Here is a 24850-nt window from a genome sequence, read left to right on the forward strand (position 1 = left end):
ACACCTTAAGTGTTGTAAAACAGAATGCCCAAGTATTGCCACACGGGCAGAGACACGGGCGCGTGTCCCAGCCATGTGAGGCACACGGCCAAAGCACACGGGCATGTGCCCTAGCCGTATGACAACTGCACTAGGTTCGAATTAAAAATAAATCCACACGGGTTTGTAAGTACTGTTCATAGATAAAATTTTGAAATTTTACGAAAAAAATAAATTCATGAGCTTTCAATTGGGTCCTGAATAGTTTCTAATCTCTATTTTGGGTCTCGAGGGCCCATAAATGGGACAGTAAGACAAATTTCCAAAATACTTAATAATTATTTCTGTATTGTTTATGTTTGAACTATAGTGACCGGTACTACTCCGTAATCCTGTACCGGCGACGGTATAGGGTTAGGGGGTGTTACATGTTCTGAATTGAATTGAGATGAACATGGTGTAAATGAGTATTATATGAAACTATGATATGTGATTATGAATATATATATTGAGAGAGAGAGAGAGGTTTGGAACATTGATTACCTTATTAACTATCTTGGGCAAAGTTGGATATAGTTGGCATGCCTTAGGATTAGTGTACAGGTATACTTCAATTTATATTGATAAGGCGTGAAGTGCATACTATACTTCGGACTCTTATGAGGTGCAAAGCACATTTTACTTCGGTTCATACCGATGAGGCACGCAGCACAAATTATACTTCAAACATGCTGAACTGAACTAGTATTAACCAAACTTTTTATTCCTTTAACTATTAATCGAACCAAATTTTTTTCAAAAATCATTAACTGAAATTTATGTGTTCTATTTTTTTTTGTTAAAACAATTATAAAACATATAAAAAAATAAATTGATAATGTTTATTTGACCAAATTAATCTAATTAGTAATAACCTAATACATATAATATATAATATTATTTATTAAGCACGGTTAATTCGATTAATTACCCGATTTCAAACCGAATTAATTATTAACCGAAATTCCAAAAAACCTTTAACCGACTTCTGACCGAATTAGATCAGTTAACTGACCGATTAACCAAATTAGATTTATTCGGTCTGCTAATTCGATTTTAACCGAAGTTTGAACACCCTTAGGTGCCAAATATATTGGTGTGATGGGTAGATGATCCATGTATCCGTCTTGAGTCTGTCACCAGTTAATAGAGATTATGACACATACCACGTTATATGATATTTAACATGAAATATCAATATCAATATTGAATGTTGTATCTTGTATGTTACTTTTAAAGTAATAAAAGATAGCATCTGAAAGATCATGCGAACCAATTAAAAAGAGCCCTGAGGGCAATAAGGATACGAAATGAATCTATGGATTCAAGATAGAAATAATAAATGAATGGATTTCTAGTATGCTATGCCATATATGAAATTGAGAAACAATGATAAAATAAATTACATGTTTATGAATAAAATGTCAAATGAATTGTGGTATCAGGCTATGCAATTTAGACATGAAAATGAAAATTGATTTAGTTGATAGATGAATCGTGATTGAATTGATATATTGTTTCTATTTATTATTTATTTAAATCATGACAGTACTACTGAGCCGTATTGCTCAACATATGGTCCATGCACAAGTATTGTAGCTTTCGAAGTCACAAGGTGATTAAAAGCATCCAAAATCAATTTTTGACTTAGAAAATTCGTACATTTTGTTATGTTAATTGCAAGTGGCATGTACCTAACATTTGTTGGTTCTTAAATTCAGCCATATTGGTACATTTGATAGAAAGGCTTACATTTTAAGCATGTCTGCATGAGTTTGATGTTAAGTATATATATATTTCTAGTGAGTTAATGTTTACATATCAATTTGGTCATGTTATACTTGTGATGGAGTTGTTCCTTGTTGGTCGAGTAAATGAAAGTATTATGTATTTGCAATCACATATTAATAGATGCTTAATGTGTCAAGGAAGGTAATTTGGTATTTAAACTAATGCCTAATTTGCATTGTTGTTGAGTTATTGGGTCACATTGACCCTTTGATATTTGTACTTGGCAAATTGGAGAAGAATTATGTAAAAATTTGGGGGAAATTGCCTTTAGAGTCATGACACTCATTTATCAGTGTCGCGACATCGAGCTTCTGTTTTCATAGTCGTGATTCTCCCCTACTGAGGTCACGACATCGAATCCCCTGTCCTCAAGGTTGCGACGTTCCCCTATTGAAGTTGAAATGTCAATTTCTTGTCTTTAATGTCGCAACATTACCCCTTAAATTATGTAATTCTTACACTTTAATCCCTCATTCATCGTTGGATTAGTATGAGAGCTTTCATAAGCTTACTCATGATGCGAATTTGATTAAATAATATTTTTGGAAGATATAATATTTAATTGTTTGTATAATTTATATCACGAAATGTTGAAATGACATTGTAGTTGCTTGGATAACGAATGTGACATCTCATGTCTCAGATTTGGAGATCAAGTCGGGAGCGGGGTGTTAAAAACTAAACCTATAATAATATATAATGGGATAATATTTGATACATTGTCAATACATAAATCTCATGCATCATCAATGAATAATAACATAACATCCCATCATTGAATAAAACAAAAAAAATAATGGAAGGCTTTTAAATAAGGTTAAAATGTGCTACAAGTCCTTGTACTTTTTGAAAAATAGGAATCTAGTCCTTGTAGTTTTATTTTGTGGATTTTAGTCCCACTTTTCAGATTTCAAAATTCAAGTCCAACTGTTAACACTATTAATTTTTTTTTTTGTTAAATTTAATGTTATTTTTTAATTACATGGCTACTAAATGATTTTTTTTTATTTCAAAAACTTCATACCAACAAATTTAATAAAAAAATTGACAGTGTTAACAATTGGACCTAAATTTTGAAATCTGAAAAGTAGAAAGACTAAATTCCATGAGATAAAAGTACAATGACTAAATTCCTAATTTTAAAAAAGTACAAGGACTTATAGCATATTTTAACATATAAATAAATATTAATAAATTTTTAAAAAAATAATTATATAATAATTAATTATGCATAAATGCTAAAACTCTTAAACCTAAACTTGAAACCTTAAACCCAATATCCTAAATTTGAGAGTTATTAATATTTATTAATGATAGTTAGGATTAATGGTTAACTAACTTTAAATAAAATTATTAGTATTTATTTATAAATCCTCATATTTTTTTTGTCTAATTTTAATGGTGGTGTATTATATTATTATTCACTGATGGTCCATCAAATATATAATACAGTAATATAAATATTTAAAAAATCAAGATGCATGTATATAAAATTTTAATAAATTAAAAATATATAAAATTATTAGATATTAAATTAATATTTATATAAGTTTTTTAAAAATTTATAAAAGAAATAAGGATCAGCCTAAAATAGATTTGGGTTGACCATTTATAAATATTGTCGAGTTTGAGCAAAATTTTAGACTCATATTCCTAATTGAGTTGAGTTAAAACAAACATAAAGTGTATTAATATTATACTTAAATTCAATCCGACCTACAAATACTTCTAGTGACAATAATTATAGTGCGATTTCTTTTATATAGATTTTTTTTTATTCATAATCCATTCTCATTTCCCATCTTTAAATTAGAGGAAACAAAAATATGTATTAAAGGTGTTGTAACGGACAAGAATATTAGAAAAAGTAAAAACACGTGACTTTTAAATTAACTATATTAGAAAAAGTAAAAAAGATTAAAAGATAAGATAATAAAAATTCTAAGGGTATAGCTTTAGCTTCTGATTTAATGGTTTGAGTGTTCACCTTAAAAATCCATTATATGGTTGGAATTATATATGGAATGTATGCAAGTTAACAATGATTTACCGTCTCTCCCTTGTCAATGAAGGCTATGTGTTTAGGCATTTGCATCAAGGTTCAAAGTTTGAGAGTTGGTATTCCAAAGAAAAAACAAGAGTTAACAATGATATACTATTTGGTAAATTCAGTCAAGGTATCTCAATTATTAGTAAGTTTACATCTGAGTTATTTAACTTTAAAAAGTTATAAAATGGTATTGAACTATTCAAAAGTTTTTATTTAAGTCACTAACTTGTTAAAATCGTTGTTGTATGACATTTTTTACTCGGATCACTTTTACCAATCAAAACCTCTCATTCTAATTCTTTTCTAAAGTTCAGTTTTTATTTATGAAACAACTTTAAACATCACCAATCTACAAATGAAAATTTAAACAACTTTATTCTTTGATATTTGACATCGATCATTAGATCGACTTGGATCTAATGTATGTTTTTTCATTCGTCAATGGGTATTAATTCGCCGTACTGATAGTCAAATTGTCACTTAAAGCTCTTTAATCAAGCTTAAAAAGACCTTAACAACCAAGTGACTTAAATAAAATTTTTTGAATAGTATAATGATTTAATGAAAACTTTCAAATAATTTAATGAGTATTTTATAATTTTTTAAAGTTGAAAGACTAAAATGTAAATTTAGTAATAATTTAAATGTGTTTGTTTAATATTTGGGGTGATTTAATTATAAACGTAAAAAAAAAAAAAAAAAGAAGAAGAAGAAGTTTGGGCCATGTTGAAAGTTCATCAGTCATGTGGATCCAATCTGCTATCAACGGCGCCAATACAGTGTTCTTATCGACCTTTACCTAAGCTCAGTCCACAGCATATGATCAACTGGCGGGAAAATGGGGAAAGCAAAGACCCAAATGGCGGGAAGGAATCAAATTCTAAAACCTACGCTATAAATTCAGAAACCAAAAATCTTCCCAGACCCAAAGTTCCTTTCTTCTGGCTTAAGAGACGAAAAAAAGAAGAACTTTAAAACTCAGAATACTTAAAATTGTTATTTTGTTAAATTTGGGCTAAAAATGGGAAAGAGAAAGAACTTTGGGGTTTCACGCGATGAAGAAGAGGAAGTAGAGGTGGAAAATCACTCTTCTTCAAATGAAAAGAGCTTATACGAGGTATTTCTAGGATTTTTTCATTGATTTTTTCATTATTTGGGTTTGGAATTTAGGGTTTATCTGTTATTTTTGGCTGCGACGGAGCTAGTGTTTCTTTCATTTTATTCTTTTCTAGTGAAGTAATTTGTTGGCCCTAGATTGGAATTAACAAGTCAAATGAAATGGTTAAATTATGTATCCACCAAGGATTTCAATTTTATTGTGGGTTCGATGTGGCTTTCATTGCATCGTTCCATTGGCATTTCCATGAAAAATTTGAGCAAAGATGCTTAATAACGACGGATTGCTTGTAGGTTCTCAATGTTGCAAAGACGGCATCTCAGCAGGAGATTAAGAAAGCATATTATAAGTTGGCCTTGAGACTACATCCTGATAAAAATCCTGGTGATGAGGTAAAAGCCTCAAGTTAATTTGTATTCTGAATTTAGGTTTCGTTTTCTATATATGTGTGGGATTTTTCATGGAAGAATATAAGGGTAAATTTTGATTCCATTCATCTATACAGGAAGCTAAAGAGAAATTTCAGCAATTGCAAAAGGTGATATCCATTCTCGGTGATGAGGAGAAACGAGCTGTCTATGACCAAACTGGTTGCGTCGATGATGCTGTGAGTAAAGTGTAGTTCAGGATTATGTTGTTCTGACTCTTCATTTTGCTTCAAGTCTTTATGTCTGACACTCGTTCAGTGGAATATTTTAAGTGAAATTGAGCATAGTTGTGTCGGACAGGGCTTACCATTGTTATTACAAACAATTCAATTTAACTTGCCCATCTCGTCCAGTTTATTCCCTTATCAATTGAGCTTTTTTGAACTCTTTTCTCTGTTATTTGTTGATCAGGACCTTGCTGGAGATGTTGTTGAGAATTTGAAAACCTTTTTCAGGGCTATGTATAAAAAGGTTGCAACTTTTGTTGACTTTTCTCCCCTTTTATGTCATTAGAACATTGGCTTTTAGTCCATTAAAATCATGACGGTTTAATCAATCTCAGGTCACTGAGGCTGATATTGAAGAGTTTGAAGTGAACTATAGGGGATCTGACTCAGAGAAGAAAGATTTATTTGATCTTTATAAGAAGTGCAAGGGCAATATGAATAAGTAAGAGATGCAATTTGTATATGTCTCTGTATGTGTTCTGTCCCTTTAGCCTGTCCTGATTAAATTTGATCTTTTGTCCCCTCAACAGGCTTTTCTGTTCAATGCTTTGTTCAGATCCTAAGCTTGATTCACACCGTTTCAAGGATTTGCTTGATGAAGCAATAGCTGCCGGTGAGCCTTTGTTTGAGCTTAGTTATTACCTGGTTCTTGCAGCTTTCAGTTGATGGATGATTTTTCCGTGATACCATTTTCATTTTTTCTTTTGCTATTAGGGGAACTGAAAGAAACAAAAGCCTACAGGAAATGGGCGAACAAAGTATCTGAAATGAAGCCACCGACCAGTCCATTGAGAAGGAAGGAGAAGTGAGTCTTGTGCTGGGTCTTTTCCTTGCATTTAAAGCTATAAATCAACTTTGCTGTTAAATTATTTCCCTTTTTCTCACTGGTGTTGAACAGGTCCGTTAAACAATCAGAATCAGATCTACTTGCAATTATATCTCAGCTCAGAAATGAGAGGAAAGACCGGTTTGATTCCATGTTTTCAACATTGGTGTCCAAGTACGGGGGTAATGCAGATTCTGAGCCTACTGAGGAAGAATTTGAAGCTGCAAGGAGGAAAGTTGAAAGTCGAAAGGCCTCCAACAAATCAAAGCACGAGTGACATCAGGCCTTATTCTAGTGTTGTTTCTGTTAAAACGATGAATATGGCGAGAATTGTGGAAAATGCTAACTTGTCTTAATTATCTAAACAAACATGGAATGTTTCCTTGTGTTCTAGTTACAGTCATTTGCATTTGCCTTGGGTCATCTACTTTGTAATGAACATGCCTGCTTTAACTATACAACACAACCTTGTCTAGTCGTCACACCCATCATCCTTGTGTTTACTGATTGGGTTGCCACACCCCTTAACAACTTGGGCGGGTTGCCATACCCGTTATCATTTCTTAAATATTTATTCAATATTACTTCTCAAAAACTAAGGTCATAAGCTACATTCGCTATCATTATTTATAACAGTAAATAATCCTCTCGCCCACATTTTAATAGACATTATGCATTTCTTATGTAAAGGATAATGCACATTTTTGTTTTGTTTTATATAACCAATGAATATATATTTCAAAGCGGATAGTCTACATTTATATATTTTTTATCACCTTTACTACGCTTCTATTTTATTTCGTCAATGGATGGTTTGTACTACTTGCATTTTATATCATCAATGAACGGTTTTATATTGCTTACGTTTTATATTATCAATAGATAGTGCACATTTCTTACATCAACGTCATACCTTTTACATTTTATATTGCCAATGAATGGTTTAAATATCTTCTATTTTACATTTTCATTAATTGCATCTGCGATATACATACGACTCATATCCATTCTATAAATCCGAATTCACTAATTAACAATTGCGTCACTTGAATATGCATTATATGTTTTTGAATTGTGGAGTCAATGGACATACCACTTGTTAAATAATAAATCACAATTTATACAAATAACTATGAATAGACATACCATCAGCAAACACATTATTAAAAAGATTGTGCATGAATTTCAAAAGCCTCTCAAAGCATTGTATGTTTGGGTCATTGGGCCAATATTTGTACTCTTCATCAAAATACAAACAAATTTTTTGGGTAAGTTATTTGTAACTTCCATCCATTACTTTATTTGTAACAACTATCATTTACTAGGTAACTTGCATGTGGTCTCGAGGTATGGTCACTTTATAACTTACCTCTCGACTAAGGGGGACTATTGTTATATCCCTACCAAATTGGATTTGATTGAGCCCTCCATTGGGCCCTTACATTTCCTATAAATATCCCAATATATCATTTAGTAGGGGGATTCTTCTCCACTCGAAACCCTAATACGCTAAGCATGCATCTTGAGCCCCTCTACTTATCTAGTTCTTGGTCCTAGAATGGGTGAACCAGTTTCTTTTGACACTGTTCCTCTCCTTCTCCATCTCTATTAATATTGTGGATAATATTTAAACTATTTTAATAGTATATAATATTTATAATATGTTTTAATATTTCCACACACATACTTATGTAATGAGATTTTAATTTTTTTTCCTATTTTAATATCGTATATATTCATTTGTTATTATTAATTTGTTCTAAACCATATTTTTCATCATTCATTGTATATTGTATACGTATGATAAGATTTCTAGTGTTTATAATATGTGCTAATATAGTTTAAATTTAATAATATATATTTAATATTATATTTAATAATTTTCAAAATTTTATATTTTTAATTCCATTATCTCATAAACATAGCTCTTTTTTTTCTCTCTCTCTCTCTCATCTCATAAATATTCTCACACACCTCTCTCTACATCTCTATCAATTATCACTAGTCATTTTCTTCATTTATTTCTTTTAACGTCCAAGAATACACATCACCAAATGAAAAAAAAAATTAAATACAAAAGATTTAGCAAAAAATAAAAAGGCAAAAAATTGTCAACAATAGTTAACACATGTCATGATAAGAAGATAAAATAACTCCAAAACATAGAAATAAATAAATAAAAAAATTAATGAAACAATAATGCACAAAATAAATTTATCTATAAAAAACACATAAGAACATAAAATCAAGATGAACAACTAGTGCAAGTAGAAAAAAAGGACAATAAACACAAAATAATATATATATATAAACAACACGTATCACCAAGGTGCTTATGGTCGGGTTGGACCTATGTCGTATTTAGATTTATTTTTTAAGTTCGAGTCCAACTTAAAAAATAGATTTACTTTGTTATTCAATTCTGACCCAATCTAAGAAAAATAAATATGGGCCCGACTTTACCCGCCCATATTTATTTATTTTTAGATTAATTTTTATTTAAAGATAATTTTTTTAAAAAAATATAATACACTAAATGTATTAAAAATATTAAAATAAATATAATAAATATTTTATTGTATTAAATATAATTTTTAAAATTTTATATTTTAGGTTGGGTTATTTAGTTTGGTATTTTTTTTTAGGTTTTGGGCAATGAGTTTAATTGTTATTGGCTTAGTGATTTAATATAAATACAAAAATATATAATTATTATTTAACATACATAATTAATATAATATTTTTATAGCATAATATATCCGGGCAAGGTAGGATCGGACTCGGGCTAAAAGAATTTTACCCAAGACTCGTCTCATATAGAAAACTAGTCTTAAATTTTATCTAAACCTATTTTCGAGTTTTACATTTTATCCAAATATTCCTATTTTTTAAATAAATCTTCATACCTGGACAAATGGCTTCACTCATGAGAATTTCTACACAAAAAAACAATGACAACAACATATATATACATTCTAAAGGTCATAATTTAGTAAATCATTTTTGGCTCACTATATTTCTATAATATTTGTAAATATATTGTTTGTAATATTTTATATAGTATTTTTTCATTATCATATGTTACATATATATACATAATTTTTCATATTATCTAATATTTTATCTAATATTAATATATTACATGTTGAATAAAGACAACAAGCTAAAACTTGTTTTTATGTGTCGATTGAATCTAACTCAATTGATATGAATATTGTTGTCAATACAAAAGGATGTGCGTTTGAGTACACTGAAGCGCACTATCCTCCTATTTATGGGTTGGGGAGAGGCTATGGGTAGTTCTAAGTATTGTGTCAAAAAGACTAGATATCATCAGAACCTATAATGAAATTATTTTAAAAAAATTATTTTTATGTTTTAGGGTTGGTAATTTTTTAATTTTATTTATAATAATATTAATAAAAATATTTGAGTTATTGGGTTTTTTTGTAGCTTTTAAAAAATTTTATGAAAGAAAAATATATGAATTATGAGGCTTTTTCCTAGGATAAAAATGATATTTCATAAAGTAATATCTCAAATTTATTTATTCAATATACATTGAACAAGGTTAATACTGATTGATATTGTAACTTATTTTAATATTGAGGTACTAAATATATTATTTCCCATATTATTACACTAATTATTTTAAATTGATTAAAATTTCAAATTATTCTAAATTATCGAGATTATATTAATTAGGTCTTTTAGTACAAAATCTTCAATTTAACTATTAAATAATACACTCAAAAATCTCAGTCTTGAGGTTTTTGAAACTTTTACTTAAGTTTCATCATGTGCCTTTTTTTTTTTAGTTTTTACTTTTAAAAATTATGCGACAACGTTCTATTTATTTAAAATTTTCATGTTAAATTTAGTTACACAAGATTTTATGTATCATTTAATTTTAGCAGTTTTAATAACGAAGGACTTGATTGATATAATATCAATAGTTTAAAGATGAAATTAAAATAATTTAAAACTTAGTAACAAGAATTAACTCTATAAGCTGGTGTCTTTGATGTTTAATTATTCTATTTGAACTTTGAAGCATGGCCATATTTATTAGGTGAAGTAATTTGTTTCTTAAAAGAGAAGAGCATTGGTGAGTAAGATGGGGGACAAATTAAAATAGAGTGACATAATACCACATTGTTTTTGACAGGGAAGCTAAGTTGAGTCATGCTTAAATTAAGCACCAAATTAACTTGCTAAATAAGCCCCTAATCCATTCATCATTATCCCTAAATATCTTTCCTATAATTAAAACTTAAAAGTAAGATTGACAAAAACTTATATGTTAGCATGATGGTTAAAATGTTTATTGTTTTAGGTGTGGTTTAAGTTTGAGTCGCGTTAGTCATGTTGCTGTGCCCTCATCTTGTAATTCACATACAAAAAAGAGACAATGTTATTAACTATATGAAACGAAAGATTATTTATAGATATATGCTATTTTACACATTACATAAAAATTTACTTATAATTTTAATATTTAATATATATAACTTTATATTAAATTTAATTTATAACTTTACTTTTGTCTTGAATTTTACCATTAAAAATTTAAAAATATTTTTTTATTAAATTTATCTTTACAATTTTAATTTTAAAAATATTGAAGGTAAACTTAATAAAAATATTTTAATATTTAATTTTGATAATTAACAATGATAAAGTAATTAATATAAAATTAAAAATAATAAAAATGGTTATTTTATAAAAATAAACTTATTTTTCCCTTTTTATATATGTGTATTTTTTTATTTTCAAAGTATTTAATTTTAAATTATTGACGCCTCAAAAGCACCCCTTTCATTGACCCATTCTGGAACATTCTAAGAATTTTTTCGAAAAAAAAAAGCAAAACCAAAAAAGAAAAAAAAAGCTCTAATATTACCTTTTTTTTTCCTTTTTAGAAAAAATGGGTAATATATATTAAATAAAAGATGGTGACTGTACAACTACATGCTGGAAAACATTCCCTGGTTGATATGTTTGTGTATGTAAGTTGATCTCCCCATGAATCTGCAAATGCAAGCGAAGCTTTTTTGCCTTTCACTTTGGTTTTTCCCACACCTCACCTTCTCCACTTGACCTTCATATATCTTTCATTTTCACCCACTTCCTTTGTTTTCCCTTTATATATGTATAATCAGATCTCCAATTAAGTTATTATTAATTTGGTAAGTCTTATTTATTTATTAAGTGTTGGATGTTGCTTTTGCTTTTGTTTCTCCATCCTCTTCTCTCTCTATCACTCTGATATCATCATTGTCAAATTTTAGCTTTACTTAATTTTGGGTCTGTCTCTTACAAATAAGATCCTACCATTTTCTTTTTTCTTTTGGAGAGCTTACTATTCTGTATTCAACTTCTTTAGTTCTGTCTTGGTGTGTTTTTTTTGCCTTTCCTGCAAATTTCTTTGCCCAGGCATCAAAATTTGGAGCTTGGGTTTTTCTCTTCTTTGCTCATTTACTTGTTTTGGGTGAGATTTCTGATATGGGTTTCTATTTTTGTTGAACAAAAAAAAACCTGGATATTAATGTTTGGTCTTTTTGAAGGTCTCCATGGAGAGTCACAATGGTGATGGCAAGTCCAAGATGGAAGACTATGAAGTTATAGAACAGATTGGAAGAGGAGCTTTTGGTGCTGCTTTTCTTGTTCTCCATAAACTTAAGAAAATCAAGCAAGTATTTTGAGGAACATTCAAGTGAGTTCTAAACAATATTTCCCTTTGGGAGGGATTGTTCTTTGTTTTTGTTTTTCTTACTAATGAAATCCTGGAATGCTTAAAATCAAGGTTTCTTATGATTGGTTATGCAACAATGCCTATATTCTGAATATGTGGCCTTAATTTCATTATTGGCAGCTGTCAGTCTGTTTACACGTCTTTTAGCAATTATTGACTTGGTATGATATCTTTAATTTTCTTATGCTGTTAGGTATGTGTTGAAGAGGATTCGGCTGGCTAAGCAAACTGAGAAGTTTAAGCGAACAGCACACCAAGAGGTCACTTCTTAAAATATTTCCTCATTTTAAAAAAAAAAATTAACATTTGAGTTGTGGTGAAACTTGCAGAGATTATTCCTTAGTATTTTCATGTTGATTATCCACATACCTTTATTTGGTATTTTCTAGAGTGCTTTTTTTGGTAGAAAAAAACTTAATTCATCAATAGTACGCATAACATGAAGTCCATTGGCCTTTGCCAATGAGAAAGAAATTGACTTAGGCGGTTCATTACAGACATAAAGACAGCACAAAATTAAAATTATTTGAGGAGGCATTAGCTTGAAAGCAGCTTCCTAATCTTGCCAAAGCATCCGCATTCTGCTTTCCTTCCCTGAAGGTATGTTTGACCTCAGTCGGCTGGATGGTAGTCATGAGCATCCTATAGTCATCGATCAATATTGAAAGCAAAGTATTAGAACCTTTAACATCAGCTATTAAACTTAGAATAGCAGTTGCATCAACTTTGATCTCAAGATTGACAATATTTAGGCTATGAGCAAGATAGAGGCCATCTCTCAACACCCAAAGCTCGGCCCCTAAGTTTGTCATGTGTGGATTATGTCGATGGCATTCAGATATCCAGTTGCCATCATGATCTCAAATAAGGGCACCTATTGCTTTCTTGAGGTTTCCAGTCATAGTCACCAATATTAAGTTTCATCCATCCTTGCGTAGGGGCTTGCCAAGTAACTGTGATAGCTATGGGAGAGGTCTAACTTTTAAGTGCTGGCAAAAGAGCAAGAAATTTCCCTGCGCCTGCTAGTAGTCTTTACTTAATGGTTGAAAGCTTTCAGGTTTGGTGCCATTTAGGAGCATAGAGGTGGAATCTGTAGATATACATTGCATTATTAAATTGATCCCTTCTCTGGGGAACATAAAAAAAAAAGAGAATTTGTTGGACGAAGTTCCATTCCAATTTATCATAGGCCTTCTCCAGGTTAAGTTTGATGACCTTTGCCCCTTTCTTTCCCTTCATACTCAGTCATCAGGTTATTCCGCAATAGTCTACATTCTCTAAACATAGGGCTTGCATATATAATAGAAAGCAAACAAGACGAGTTGGAAAGAGGTAACTTAACCATGGCATGGATATCCTGCTCAGCATCGCATAGTTGCTTAATGGTCACTGCAAAGGAATTCAACAAAAGCCAAATACCCTCCTTGTGCTTGATTGTGCTGGTGTCAAAGCCAGGAATGAAAAGGCAGTCGATCAACAAACTTTGATACCTCACTTGCGTGCACCTTAGTCTCAGCAATTGTAATGATTTGTGGGTTATTTTGTCTCACCGTGTCACGTACTGTACGTATGGGAATTGCGGTACTGCCCCCCCTCTCCACCCCCCAACAATTCATCATCATGGGTTTTGGTTACGGAGGTAATCTTGGATCTGTTGAGCCAATCCACATCTGGGATTATGTCCGTCTCCTGCACTCGCATCATCTCAGTTTTTGGCTAGAGCAGTTAAATTCCATTTTCATTAATCTTTTTTAGTGTTCAATTTCCTATGGTTGAATGAAACCCTGACCATAGAATCTTGATTTCAGAAACATTTTGGTTATTGGATAGTCTATTTTTTATTTAACAATCCAACCTTGTCATGTTTTGACCCTTTTGGTTGCACACCTTTATCTACCCAATGGGATGCTCTAAACCTTTAGTTTGCCCCTGTTCCATTTCTCATCCTTGTTGCCACTCTGAAGGCTGTGCCTGCGATCTTTATTTTTCCTTTTGGAGTGAGTTACAATTTTTTTTACAGACTATACAAATATATTTTGTATATTCTGCTGTTTTAGCCTTTTATGGTCATTATTATAACAAACTATTGACGCAAACAACACACCTAGAACCAGCCAATTGGAAACAATCTAAAAACTGTTCATGTTGGTTTGACCATCCAAGTGCCTTCTGCCCTCTGCTGCCGTATCCATCGGTTAGTTATAGTGTGTGTCTGGTTTGAGGCACAAAGAGAAGCAACCGTTGATGTAGTTGAGGTGAGGGAATAATTTCATATGTAGCAATCCAACATATGTTTCCTGAATTTGGAAATAGGCTTCTCACCAGAAAAAGTTGGGTTTGAAGATTCGTAGTCGATTGAGAAAGAATTTATTACAGTTGGGGAAAATATGCCGTCACTTGCCCAAAGGAAAGTAGGACCCTCATAATATGTGTAAACGTGATGCCAAATAAGATACCAATGATACCTGGATAGCTCATTCTTTGGTATTAGTAATTTTTTCATATTGCAAACCAAGAATACCTTGATTCACGTCTTGGCAGTCCTTGTTTGAGACCATTTCTCATCTGTGCCTCTTTTTTGCAGATGGAACTGATTGCCAAATTGAATAATCCATATATTGTCGAGTACAAAGATGCTTGGGTTGATAAGGTGAAGTGGCTTTACAAGTATTTTAGATTTACAATGGATATGAAAGAGTTTATGCACAATATTATTGTTTATATTGCTAAGCACAAAATTTACTCTTCATTGATTTGTTAATTTGTGTTCATGCTTCTCAGGGAAACGGTATATGCATTGTAACTAGCTACCGTGAGGGAGGGGACATGTAAGTTACCTAAAAAAGGAGTTTTTCATTTTTTTGAATAAGATTTTGGAGGAATATGCAAGTTCTTTAATCATCTTATGCACATGCTAGGGAATTTTTTTGCTCGTAGACTTCATTTGTATTAAAAACTGACATAAATTCTCACTGCTAAATTTAACTAGTATGATTTTTGTGTCAGCTGTAGATGTAGGTAACCTAATTCATCTTGGTAGATTGGCTAAAAATGATGAAAATACTCCATATTCATATGGTCAAGTTTGTAATCCTTCAACTGAAACACTGACCATAAAAGTTAATGAGTCGGATTTATAGTCAGACTGTATTGTTAGGTATCATGATCATCTGTTTTTAATCAGATTATAATGTAACTAAATAGCAACTGAAATTCCACTAATTTTTGTTGGAATAAGGGCTGAGCTAATTAAGAAGGCCAGAGGTATGCACTTTCCCGAGGAGGTAATGAGAAATACTGCAGCTAAACTACTTATATACACCTGCTAGAGATGTTATTAACCCTCTTATTTTTCTCTTTGGTTTTCTAGAAAATATGCAAGTGGATGACTCAGTTGTTGTTGGCTGTGGACTACCTACACTCAAACCGTGTTCTTCATCGGGATCTGAAGGTAATGCTTCTATAATCATCCCTTTAGTGAAGAAGGTTCTTAAATGAGGATGCTATTCTCTAATTTCTATTTCATCTCAGTGTTCCAACATATTCCTTACGAAGGATAATGACATCCGGCTTGGTATGAAGACAAAAGGATTACTATAAAGGACTCATGCTCTTTATCAGGTTTGGTCTCCTTTTTTAATACGCCTTCTAAGATTTGTATGTCTTATATGGACTGTACAGGTGACTTTGGACTTGCAAAATTACTTAACACTGAAGACCTTGCTTCCTCGGTATGATCTCGTGCTAATCTTTTCCCTTTTATGAAATTTTCTTGGAAAATTCTTCTTTGAAAACCTGTCTTACAATTCCTTCAATGCACTCAGATTATTTTGCAAGTACTTCTGATTAAAAAAAAAAAGAAGAAGAAATGAACTGCTATTGTTAATAAATATCTTAGTAGTTTTGCTTATAGAATTTGTCAAAACCACTTTTTAAGGATTCATTCCATTTCTTTTACATGGTCTTCATACACTCAATAGGTTGTTGGCACACCCAACTATATGTGTCCGGAGCTCCTTGCAGATATACCTTATGGCTATAAATCAGATATATGGTCACTTGGTAAGAATTTCAAAGCATGATCCCGAGATGCAAAATCTGTTATAGTTTCAACTACGAGTGATAGATTTGTTATTCCAGGTTGCTGCATGTTTGAGATTGCTGCACATCAACCTGCATTTAGAGCTCCAGTGAGTTCTTCTGACTTGAGCTATAGACATTGCCTTCGTATCGTTAGACTACCATCAAATTGTCTGTAATTTGCTTTACTATAGAGTCTACAGTAAACTGAAGTTATTGGTAACAAATAGGATATGGCGGGACTTGTTAACAAAATCAACAGATCATCCATTTCTCCTCTCCTGATTTTGTATTCCTCCACACTGTAAGCATTTCCTTCCATATAATCATTTATGGATATGTTACTTAACGATACTGATAATGCTATTTCATTTCCTTATAAAAAGTCTAATATTTGTAGAAAATGAAATGACTTCATGTTTCAGGAAGCAAATAATTAAGAGCATGTTAAGGAAGAACCCGGAACACAGACCAACTGTGAGTGCAAGTGATCCTGTATTTAGCTTTCTAGTTTTAAATGCTACCATCCATACTGATTCTGAGCATTCTGATACTTCAGGCTGCTGAACTCTTAAGACACCCCCATTTGCAACCTCATGTCCTTCGCTGCAGAAATCCATCTACAGTTTATCTTCTAGTAAAGCCCACAAACAGCCCAAAGGAGAAGACACCTAGAAAATCATTTTCGAACAAACCTGGTATTGGGAAGAACAAGGGGTTTGGGATTAAAGATGCTGGGGTATCGAATGGACAACGAAATATACATCCATTTCCGAGAATGGCTGATGTACATGTAAGCTGTTCACCTACTCATGAAAAGCCAGCATCCTCTGCTAGTACCAAAGACAACCCTGTCACTAAGAGGGTTGATCCTACTAGCTGTGCAGTCGAAATATCCAACTCTACTAGCGATTCCAAAGACACGTCCACTGATTCCGAAGTAAGTGTTAGCAACAGAGACAAACAGGCTCAGCTTAAGAGTGTTCCTCGAAAGGATGCTGATGTGGAGTCTACTTCGGAGACAGCATTCAATTCTCAGCATGATGAACAAGAAGAACCCACTTTTGAGCACACTCAAAACTTTCCAGAAACTGATATGAAGACTATAAATAAAACAGATGAGACAATCAGTGATGTTCAGGTTCTTGAAGAAGCAGCAAAAGAGGTTCTCGATATATCGAGGGATTCTAGTAAACTGACAATCTCCAGTATAAGTTGTGATGATAAAAATGGGTATCGTTGTTGTTCCAATAGGGTCGGAAGCGTGTAAATTATTGTACTAAAAAATCACACAAAGTTCAATTCCCAGGGAAGAGAGGTGGATCACATGGATCTCTTAAATACCAAGTCTTTCCTTAGTCAGAATATCCCTTCTATAGTAATTTAATAGCACAATTAAATACTACTATTATACCCTCAAATATTGAAAGAAAAATAGGACAAGAAAGAACACAAGAGTTTTAACGAGGTTCGGTAAATTATACCTACGTCCTCGGGCACTAACAGCAGATGATAACTTTACTATCTTCAAAATATTACAAACAAATAGAATTCCTTGAGAATTCTCAAATGGGAGAAGAGAGAAAACTAAGAGAGAAAGATTGGTTGGGATGAATTGAAATGAGAAATGAGAAGGCCTATTTATAGTTGAGGTTCAAGGACCAAATAATAAATAGCCCATTATCTCAAGGACCAAAAAAAAATTATCCCAATCCACTTTTCCAAAGTTGGTGGTTGTCATTATTGATTGTCTCCCATTAATGTTAATGGCAACCATTATTAATTGTCTTCCATTAATGGTAACAATCTCCACCTTGAAGATTTGATTAGGATAATCACATCTTCACACACTTCCTTCAACTCCCAAAATTTGATAAAGCTATATTTTGTAGTGCCTACAAATGCACTCTCGAGCGCCATACACCTGAAGGTGCTCAAATTCTCAGGATGTTAATCAAGTTCAAACAATGATTAAACTTGATTGTTGTTACCACCTTGGTCATCATATCTGCGGGATTATCTGCTGTCGGAATCTTCTGAAGTAGAATTTTTCCTTTTTCAAAGACTTCCCGCACAAAGTGATATCTTACGTCGATATGCTTGGTTCTTGAATGATAGACTTGATTTTTCGCTAAATGAATAGCGCTCTGACTGTCACAATATAAACTTATGTGACTTTGAACAACTCCTAAGTCTTTCAACAATCCATTAAGCCAAATAGCCTTCTTAACAGCTTCTGTAACTGCCATATATTCTGCCTCTGTAGTAGACACAGCTACTGTAGACTGTAAGGTAGACTTCTAACTCACTAGGGCTTTGCAAGAGTAAATAAATACCCCGTAGTTGAACGACGTTTATCTAAATCACCAGCAAAGTCAGAATCAACATATCCAACTACAAACTGACCAAGTGCTTCATCCTGTTCAAAAATTAAACCAACATCTACGGTTTTTCGAAGATACCGTAGAATCCATTTCACAACTTGCCAATGTCCTTTTCTAGGATCATGCATATACTTGCTCACAACTCCAACAACTTGTGAAATGTCAGGCCGCGTACACACCATCGCATACATCAAACTCCCAACTGCATTAGCATATGGGACTTTTGCCATATATTCTCTTTCTTCTTCAGTTTTCGGAGATAATTGAGCACTAAGTTTCAAATGAGAAGCAAGTGGGGTACTTACATGTTTTGTGTTTTCATTTACACCAAAACATTGTAATACCTTTTTCAGATATTGCTTCTGATTCAAACAAAGCTTGCCTCTCTGTCTATCTCTACTTATCTCCATGCCGAGAATCTTCTTGGCCTCACCTAGATCTTTCATCTCGAACTCTTGATTCAACTGAGCCTTCAGCTTATCTATCTCTTTTTGGCTCTTCGAAGCGATTAACATATCATCAACATACAAGAGTAGATAAATGAAAGATCCATCATGCAGCTTCTGCAAATACACACAATTGTCATATTTGCTTCTTGTGTACTTCTGCCTTCTCATAAAGCTATCAAATCGCTTGTACCACTGCCTCGGGGATTGCTTCAATCCATATAGCGATTTGTTCAGCTTACAAACCCAATTTCTACCACCAGCATCTGTGTATCCTTCGGGCTGAGTCATATAGATCTCCTCTTCTAACTCACCATGCAAGAAAGCCGTCTTAACATCAAGTTGAGCTAGCTCCAAATTCAACTGTGCTACCAAGGCCAACAAAATTCTAATGGAGGAATGCTTCACAACAGGGGAAAATACATCATTGTAGTCAATTCCCTCCTTCTGAGCGTAGCCTTTAGCTACCAATCTTGCCTTGTAGCGAATATCCTTCTTGCTAGGAGATCCATCTTTCTTTGCGAATACCCACTTGCATCCGATTGCCCTTTTACCTTTCGGTAATTGCGCCAACTCCCAAGTATTGTTCTTCCGGAGAGACTGCATTTCTTCATCCATGGCGCTTTTCCATTTATCACTTTCTAAGCTTTGCATTGCTTCTTGATAAGTGATAGGAATATCATCAACAACGGGAAGGGCGTAGGCCACCATATCAGTAAATCGAGCAGGTTTACGAATTTCTCTCCGTGGCCTTGCAACTGCAACTGGTTCTGGTGTACTTAGTAGTTCTTGGGTCAGAACCTCTTCAACCTCTAATTCCTCCATTGTGGCTGGAGAATTAGACTTATTAACTGGGCAAATCCCCATCTGCTCAAACTCCACCTATTTTGGAGTACACTCCACCTACTGTGGAGTATTGCTCGTCTGAATATCTTTATCTGCTACCTTTTTCAATGTGGCAGATTCATCAAAGGTAACATCTCTGCTACAGATCATTTTCTTTGTGCTTAAGCACCAAAGACGAAATCCCTTCACTCCAGAAGTGATTCCCATAAAGAGAGCTTTCTTTGCCCTCGGATCTAACTTTGACTCCTTCACATGTTAATATGCAGTGGTTCTAAACACATGTAAGGAATCATAATCTGTAGCCAGTTTTCCAGGCCATACCTCCATAGGAGTTTTTCTTTCTAATGCAGATGATGGCAAACGATTAACAAGATGGCCAGCGTATGTCACAGCTTCAGCCCAAAATTGCTTGCCCAACCCAGCATTGGACAACATACATCGAACTTTCTCCAGCAATGTTTGATTCATACGTTCTGCCAATCCATTCTGCTGTGGTGTATCCCTAACTGTGAAGTGTCGAACAATACCATACTCTTGGCACACATCGAAGAACGGATCACTTTTATATTCCCCTCCATTGTCCGTCCTAAGCCGCTTGATTTTCTTGCCAGTCTGGTTTTCGATCATAGTTTTCCATTTAAGAAAAACTCTAAGCACTTCATCCTTAGTTCTCATGGTATACACCCAAACTCTTCTGGAAAAGTCATCAACAAAAGTAACAAAGTAGTGTTTTCCTCCCAATGAAGGTGTCTTGGAAGGCCCCCACACATCTGAGTGAACATATTCCAAAATACCTTTTGTATTATGGATAGCAGTACCGAATTTCACTCTCTTTTGCTTTCCCAAAACACAATGCTCGCAAAATTTTAATTTGCAAGCCTTGCACCTTTCAACAATCCTTGTTTTGCCAGAATTTGCAAGAATTTTTCGCTGGCATGTCTCGACTTCATATGCCACAACTGCATTGAGTCCAATTCTTTGTTACCGGAAGCTGTAGCGACTGCTCCAATAACTGTACTACCTTGGTAGTAATACAAGTTATTTTTCCTGATGCCCTTCAATATCACAAGTGCGCCAGATTTCACTTTCAAAATCCCATCTCTCATAGTAACAACTGAACCATTGGATTCCAAGGCTCCCAATGAGATGAGATTTTTCTTCAAACTGGGCACGTACCGAACATCAGTCAGAACTCTGGTTGATCCATCTTGATTCTTTAATTGGATTGAACCTATCCCAACAGTTTTACAGGCATTGTCATTGCCCATATAAACAACTCCTCCATTTAGTTCTACTAAATCAGAGAACCACTCCCGGTTAGGGGACATATGATAGGTACAACCCGAATCCAATATCCACTCATCTGAATGGAACGACGATGATGATGCAACCAGTGATAGTTCAGAGTCACTAGTATCATGCTTAGCAACACAAGCATCTACAGCAGCTTTTCCCTTATTCTTCAACTTTGGACAATTTTTCTTCCAGTGGCATTTCTCATGACAAAAAGCACATTCATCTTTCCCGAGTCTGGACTTTGACTTTGATCTCCCCTTTTGAGTTTTCTTCCGAGTGTATGAACGACCTCGGACTACTAAAGCTTCTATATCTCTGATTGAGTTTTTCTGTTTGTCCTTCTTTTTCTGTTCATAACTGTATAAGGCCGCACAGACTTCGCTCAGAGATATATCACTCCTGCCATGAAGTAGAGTAGTTTCTAGGAACTCAAACTCCTCAGGAAGTGACCCCAACAGCATCAAAGCCAAATCTTCATCTTTGAATGTCTCATCCATATTCAGCAAATCAGTGACTAACTGATTAAATTTGGTGATGTGATCATTCATTGTGGTACTTGGGACGTATGTGAAGCGAAACAGTCTTTTCTTCAAGTGGAGCTTATTTTGACTGTTTTTCTTCAAAAAATTTTCTTCAAGTGCCACCCACAACTTATTTGCAGAAGTCTCCTTTGAAAAAGCATACCTCTGCTCTCGAGAAAGGCATGATCGAATTGTGCCACATGCCAACCGATTGATCGCCTTCCAATCTTTCTCCTGTACATCATCTGGTTTCTCTTCATCAATGGCAATGTCTAGACCCTACTGAAAAAGGGCATCTAGAACCTCACTTTGCCACATACCAAAATGGCCCGTGCCATCAAAGATCTCCACGGCCAATCTTGCATTTGCAATTGTCGGTCTTGTCCACATGGACGATGTTGAAGCTCCTACACCGACCGTTTTCTCCATAATCTTTCAATATACCTAAGGAATCTTTTCTGATGTGGAAGATCAGTTTAAACTGCAACCACAGAGCATACTACGATTAACCTTCGGCTCTTGATACCACTTGTTGTTCCAATAGGGTCGGAAGCGTGTAAATTATTGTACTAAAAAATCACACAAAGTTCAATTCCCAAGGAAGAGAAGTGGATCACATGGATCTCTTAAATACCAAGTCTTTCTTTAGTCAGAATATCCCTTCTATAGTAATTTAATAGCACAATTAAATACTACTATTATACCCTCAAATATTGAAAGAAAAATAGGACAAGAAAGAACACAAGAGTTTTAACGAGGTTCGGTAAATTATACCTACGTCCTCGGGTACTAACACCAGATGATAACTTTACTATCTTCAAAATATTACAAACAAATAGAATTCCTTGAGAATTCTCAAATGGGAGAAGAGAGAAAACTAAGAGAGAAAGATTGGTTGGGATGAATTGAAATGAGAAATGAGAAGGCCTATTTATAGTTGAGGTTTAAGGACCAAACAATAAATAGCCCATTATCTCAAGGACCAAAAAAAATTATCCCATGCCACTTTTCCAAAGTTGGTGGTTGTCATTATTGATTGTCTCCCATTAATGTTAATGGCAACCATTATTAATTGTCTTCCATTAATGTTAACAATCGTGATGACGGAAGTTCATCATCTACTATTTATGAGACTGATGTTGATCGAATATGCTCGTCAACTAAAACATGTAGTCATAATGCAACAACAGAAGGTGCTGACACAAGCTATTTGTCATCTGAAAGTAATGCTGTGCATCCAAGTGCAGGTGAAGCAGGAGCAGCATCCAAGAATAATACAAAAGATAGTGCACAACCGGTTTACTTGACGGCAAGTGATGTTTCGTTACTGAGTAAACTGACAGCCATGAGCGGTGACGAAATTAAGAGTGTGTGGGAGAATCCGAGCCAGGAAAGAGCTGATGCATTGGAGTCTCTGCTTGAACTATGTGCCCAGCTTCTTAAACAAGACAAAATCGACGAGCTTGCTGGTGTGCTGCGACCGTTTGGAGAAGAAGTTGTGTCGTCAAGAGAAACAGCAATTTGGTTAACAAAGAGTCTCATGGCTGCCCAGAAGTTCACCGGTGCAACCTAACTTTCATGAATTGGTTGGAGCCATAATTTATTCATCGTTGCGAGAAAATGTTTTCTTTTTTTCCTTCTTAAATATATGTTTTGACATGAAGTGTGTATTTCTTCTGGTTTGCTTGAAGAGAAAGAAACTCGAGAAACTATATTTTAGGGGATTTCTATGGAATAATAACTACACTGGTGACCTTTTATTGTTCCAAAGCAGAAATGTCGATTTAAGCATATGCAATATCTGAAAGCCAGATTTTTTCTGAAAATATATTTCTATCTGTCAATTTGGGATCCTCGACTCGACCTGATCGCTATCTATAATAGAAGTCGCTATCTATAATAGTAGGAATTATAGAAGGAATGTGAATTCACATAGTTATTACATTTCTTTCATATTTATTAAATGGGTTTTTGTTATTGTTGTGTTTTTTTTTATATCATAACCTAAATTACCATATCTATCAAACAATCATTTATTTGTAGTGCAAACTATCACTTGGAATTCAAACATGTATCATAAACGTACAAACAAGTAAAGTGAAGAAAGCCATCTTCAACAATGAAAAAAAAGAAAGAAAGCATCTTCAATGGAATGAACGCCAAGTAATATTTTTACATTTATTAATCCACCATTTCTTTTTTTGATTCTTCAATACTTCATGGTTTCATCCATTTTTTTGCTGTGGCTTACTGTAAAAAGTAGGCAAAGAAAGAAACGAGTGTAGCTCCAACCAAGGACTCAATAACAGGCATTGTTGAGATTGCGACGCTGGAATCTGGGCCTGGGGCAGATGCTGAAGCTGAAGCTGAAGCTGCAGCTGCAGCTGGAGCTGAAGCTGGAGATGGAGCTGGAGCGGCGCCAGCAGCCAGGACCTCGCTCATAGAGGCGGCGGCGACAATGACGGCGCATGAGATCTTCTTCATGTCCATGGTATTGAAGAATAAAGGTTAGTGAGAGTAAAGAGACCTGATGTGATGAAAAAAACAAAATTTATTGTGTTTTTATTTTGCTTTTCTCAAAGGCCTGAAGAACAATGGTTGAAGTGAGTTGATATTTATACGTAAAATGAATGTCTATTTTAAGGAAGAAGTGGTTTCTTGTGAGCTTCAAATCTGGTTTTTGTTTGGTTTTGCATGTTTTTAGGGCCGAAATTGATGGCCAAAGCTGAAAAATAATAAATATTATTAAAAATATCAGTTTTTGTTTTATTATTATTATTTTTTAGTTATTCAGGGGGGTGATATTTCGGCATGGGATGCATTTTATTTTATTTGATAATTTTTTGGATGTTAAATACCATTGTATGGATTACTTTTTATTGGCATTGGAAGCACATCACATTATGACAGGATAATATCTCACAGTTTAATAAATCTTTCACCTTATTTGATGGGATGATTAGGAGATTATCTATGGTTAAACTCTTCATAACTTATCAATGGTTATAATCCATTTGGTATGAATAGTTTATTAGTTTGGGTGTGGATGTTTTTAGACATCTTGT

General features: G+C 33.6%; 3 protein-coding genes across 5 annotated transcripts; 2 read left to right on the plus strand and 1 right to left on the minus strand.

The window, feature by feature from the left end:
* The first annotated feature begins 4607 nt into the window (after positions 1-4607).
* Positions 4608-6939, plus strand: LOC107921218 (chaperone protein dnaJ 6). Its single transcript, XM_016851097.2, has 8 exons — positions 4608-4976; positions 5270-5368; positions 5482-5583; positions 5816-5875; positions 5967-6073; positions 6162-6244; positions 6346-6436; positions 6530-6939. The coding sequence occupies exons 1-8, from the start codon at positions 4881-4883 to the stop codon at positions 6732-6734; spliced, it is 843 nt and encodes a 280-aa protein (XP_016706586.2). The 5' UTR covers positions 4608-4880; the 3' UTR covers positions 6735-6939.
* A 4481-nt stretch (positions 6940-11420) lies between these two features.
* LOC107922213 (serine/threonine-protein kinase Nek6) lies at positions 11421-17635 on the plus strand. 3 transcript variants are annotated; one of them, XM_041114216.1, is made up of 14 exons: positions 11421-11646; positions 12025-12173; positions 12406-12472; positions 14797-14862; positions 14994-15040; positions 15451-15496; positions 15583-15663; positions 15744-15786; positions 15894-15943; positions 16193-16274; positions 16353-16402; positions 16523-16596; positions 16718-16769; positions 16852-17635. In XM_041114216.1, exons 4-14 carry the CDS (start codon positions 14797-14799, stop codon positions 17560-17562), a joined length of 1302 nt encoding a protein of 433 aa, XP_040970150.1. In that variant the 5' UTR covers positions 11421-11646; positions 12025-12173; positions 12406-12472; the 3' UTR covers positions 17563-17635. The 3 variants fall into 3 exon arrangements, with proteins under 3 accessions (XP_040970150.1, XP_040970154.1, XP_040970152.1); XM_041114218.1 differs by lacking the exon at positions 11421-11646 and adding an exon at positions 11679-11948; XM_041114220.1 differs by lacking the exon at positions 15451-15496.
* Positions 17636-23821: 6186 nt separating this feature from the next.
* On the minus strand, positions 23822-24382 carry LOC121229577 (arabinogalactan protein 23). Its single transcript, XM_041114225.1, has one exon. It carries the CDS (start codon positions 24273-24275, stop codon positions 24033-24035), a length of 243 nt encoding a protein of 80 aa, XP_040970159.1. The 5' UTR covers positions 24276-24382; the 3' UTR covers positions 23822-24032.
* Between the last annotated feature and the right edge of the window lie 468 nt (positions 24383-24850).

The sequence above is a fragment of the Gossypium hirsutum genome, chromosome A01, assembly GCF_007990345.1.
Source record: "Gossypium hirsutum isolate 1008001.06 chromosome A01, Gossypium_hirsutum_v2.1, whole genome shotgun sequence".
Classification (NCBI taxonomy): Eukaryota; Viridiplantae; Streptophyta; class Magnoliopsida; order Malvales; family Malvaceae; genus Gossypium; species Gossypium hirsutum.

Coding starts and splice junctions, on each gene's coding strand:
- LOC121229577 (XM_041114225.1), bottom strand. CDS start 24,275: ATGGACATGAAGAAGATCTCATGCGCCGTCATTGTCGCCGCCGCCTCT.
- LOC107921218 (XM_016851097.2), top strand. CDS start 4,881: ATGGGAAAGAGAAAGAACTTTGGGGTTTCACGCGATGAAGAAGAGGAA. Junction 4,977..5,269: donor ATGAAAAGAGCTTATACGAG/GTATTTCTAGGA, acceptor GATTGCTTGTAG/GTTCTCAATGTTGCAAAGAC. Junction 6,437..6,529: donor CCATTGAGAAGGAAGGAGAA/GTGAGTCTTGTG, acceptor GGTGTTGAACAG/GTCCGTTAAACAATCAGAAT.
- LOC107922213 (XM_041114216.1), top strand. CDS start 14,797: ATGGAACTGATTGCCAAATTGAATAATCCATATATTGTCGAGTACAAA. Junction 15,787..15,893: donor GGATAATGACATCCGGCTTG/GTATGAAGACAA, acceptor TGGACTGTACAG/GTGACTTTGGACTTGCAAAA. Junction 15,944..16,192: donor CTGAAGACCTTGCTTCCTCG/GTATGATCTCGT, acceptor TACACTCAATAG/GTTGTTGGCACACCCAACTA.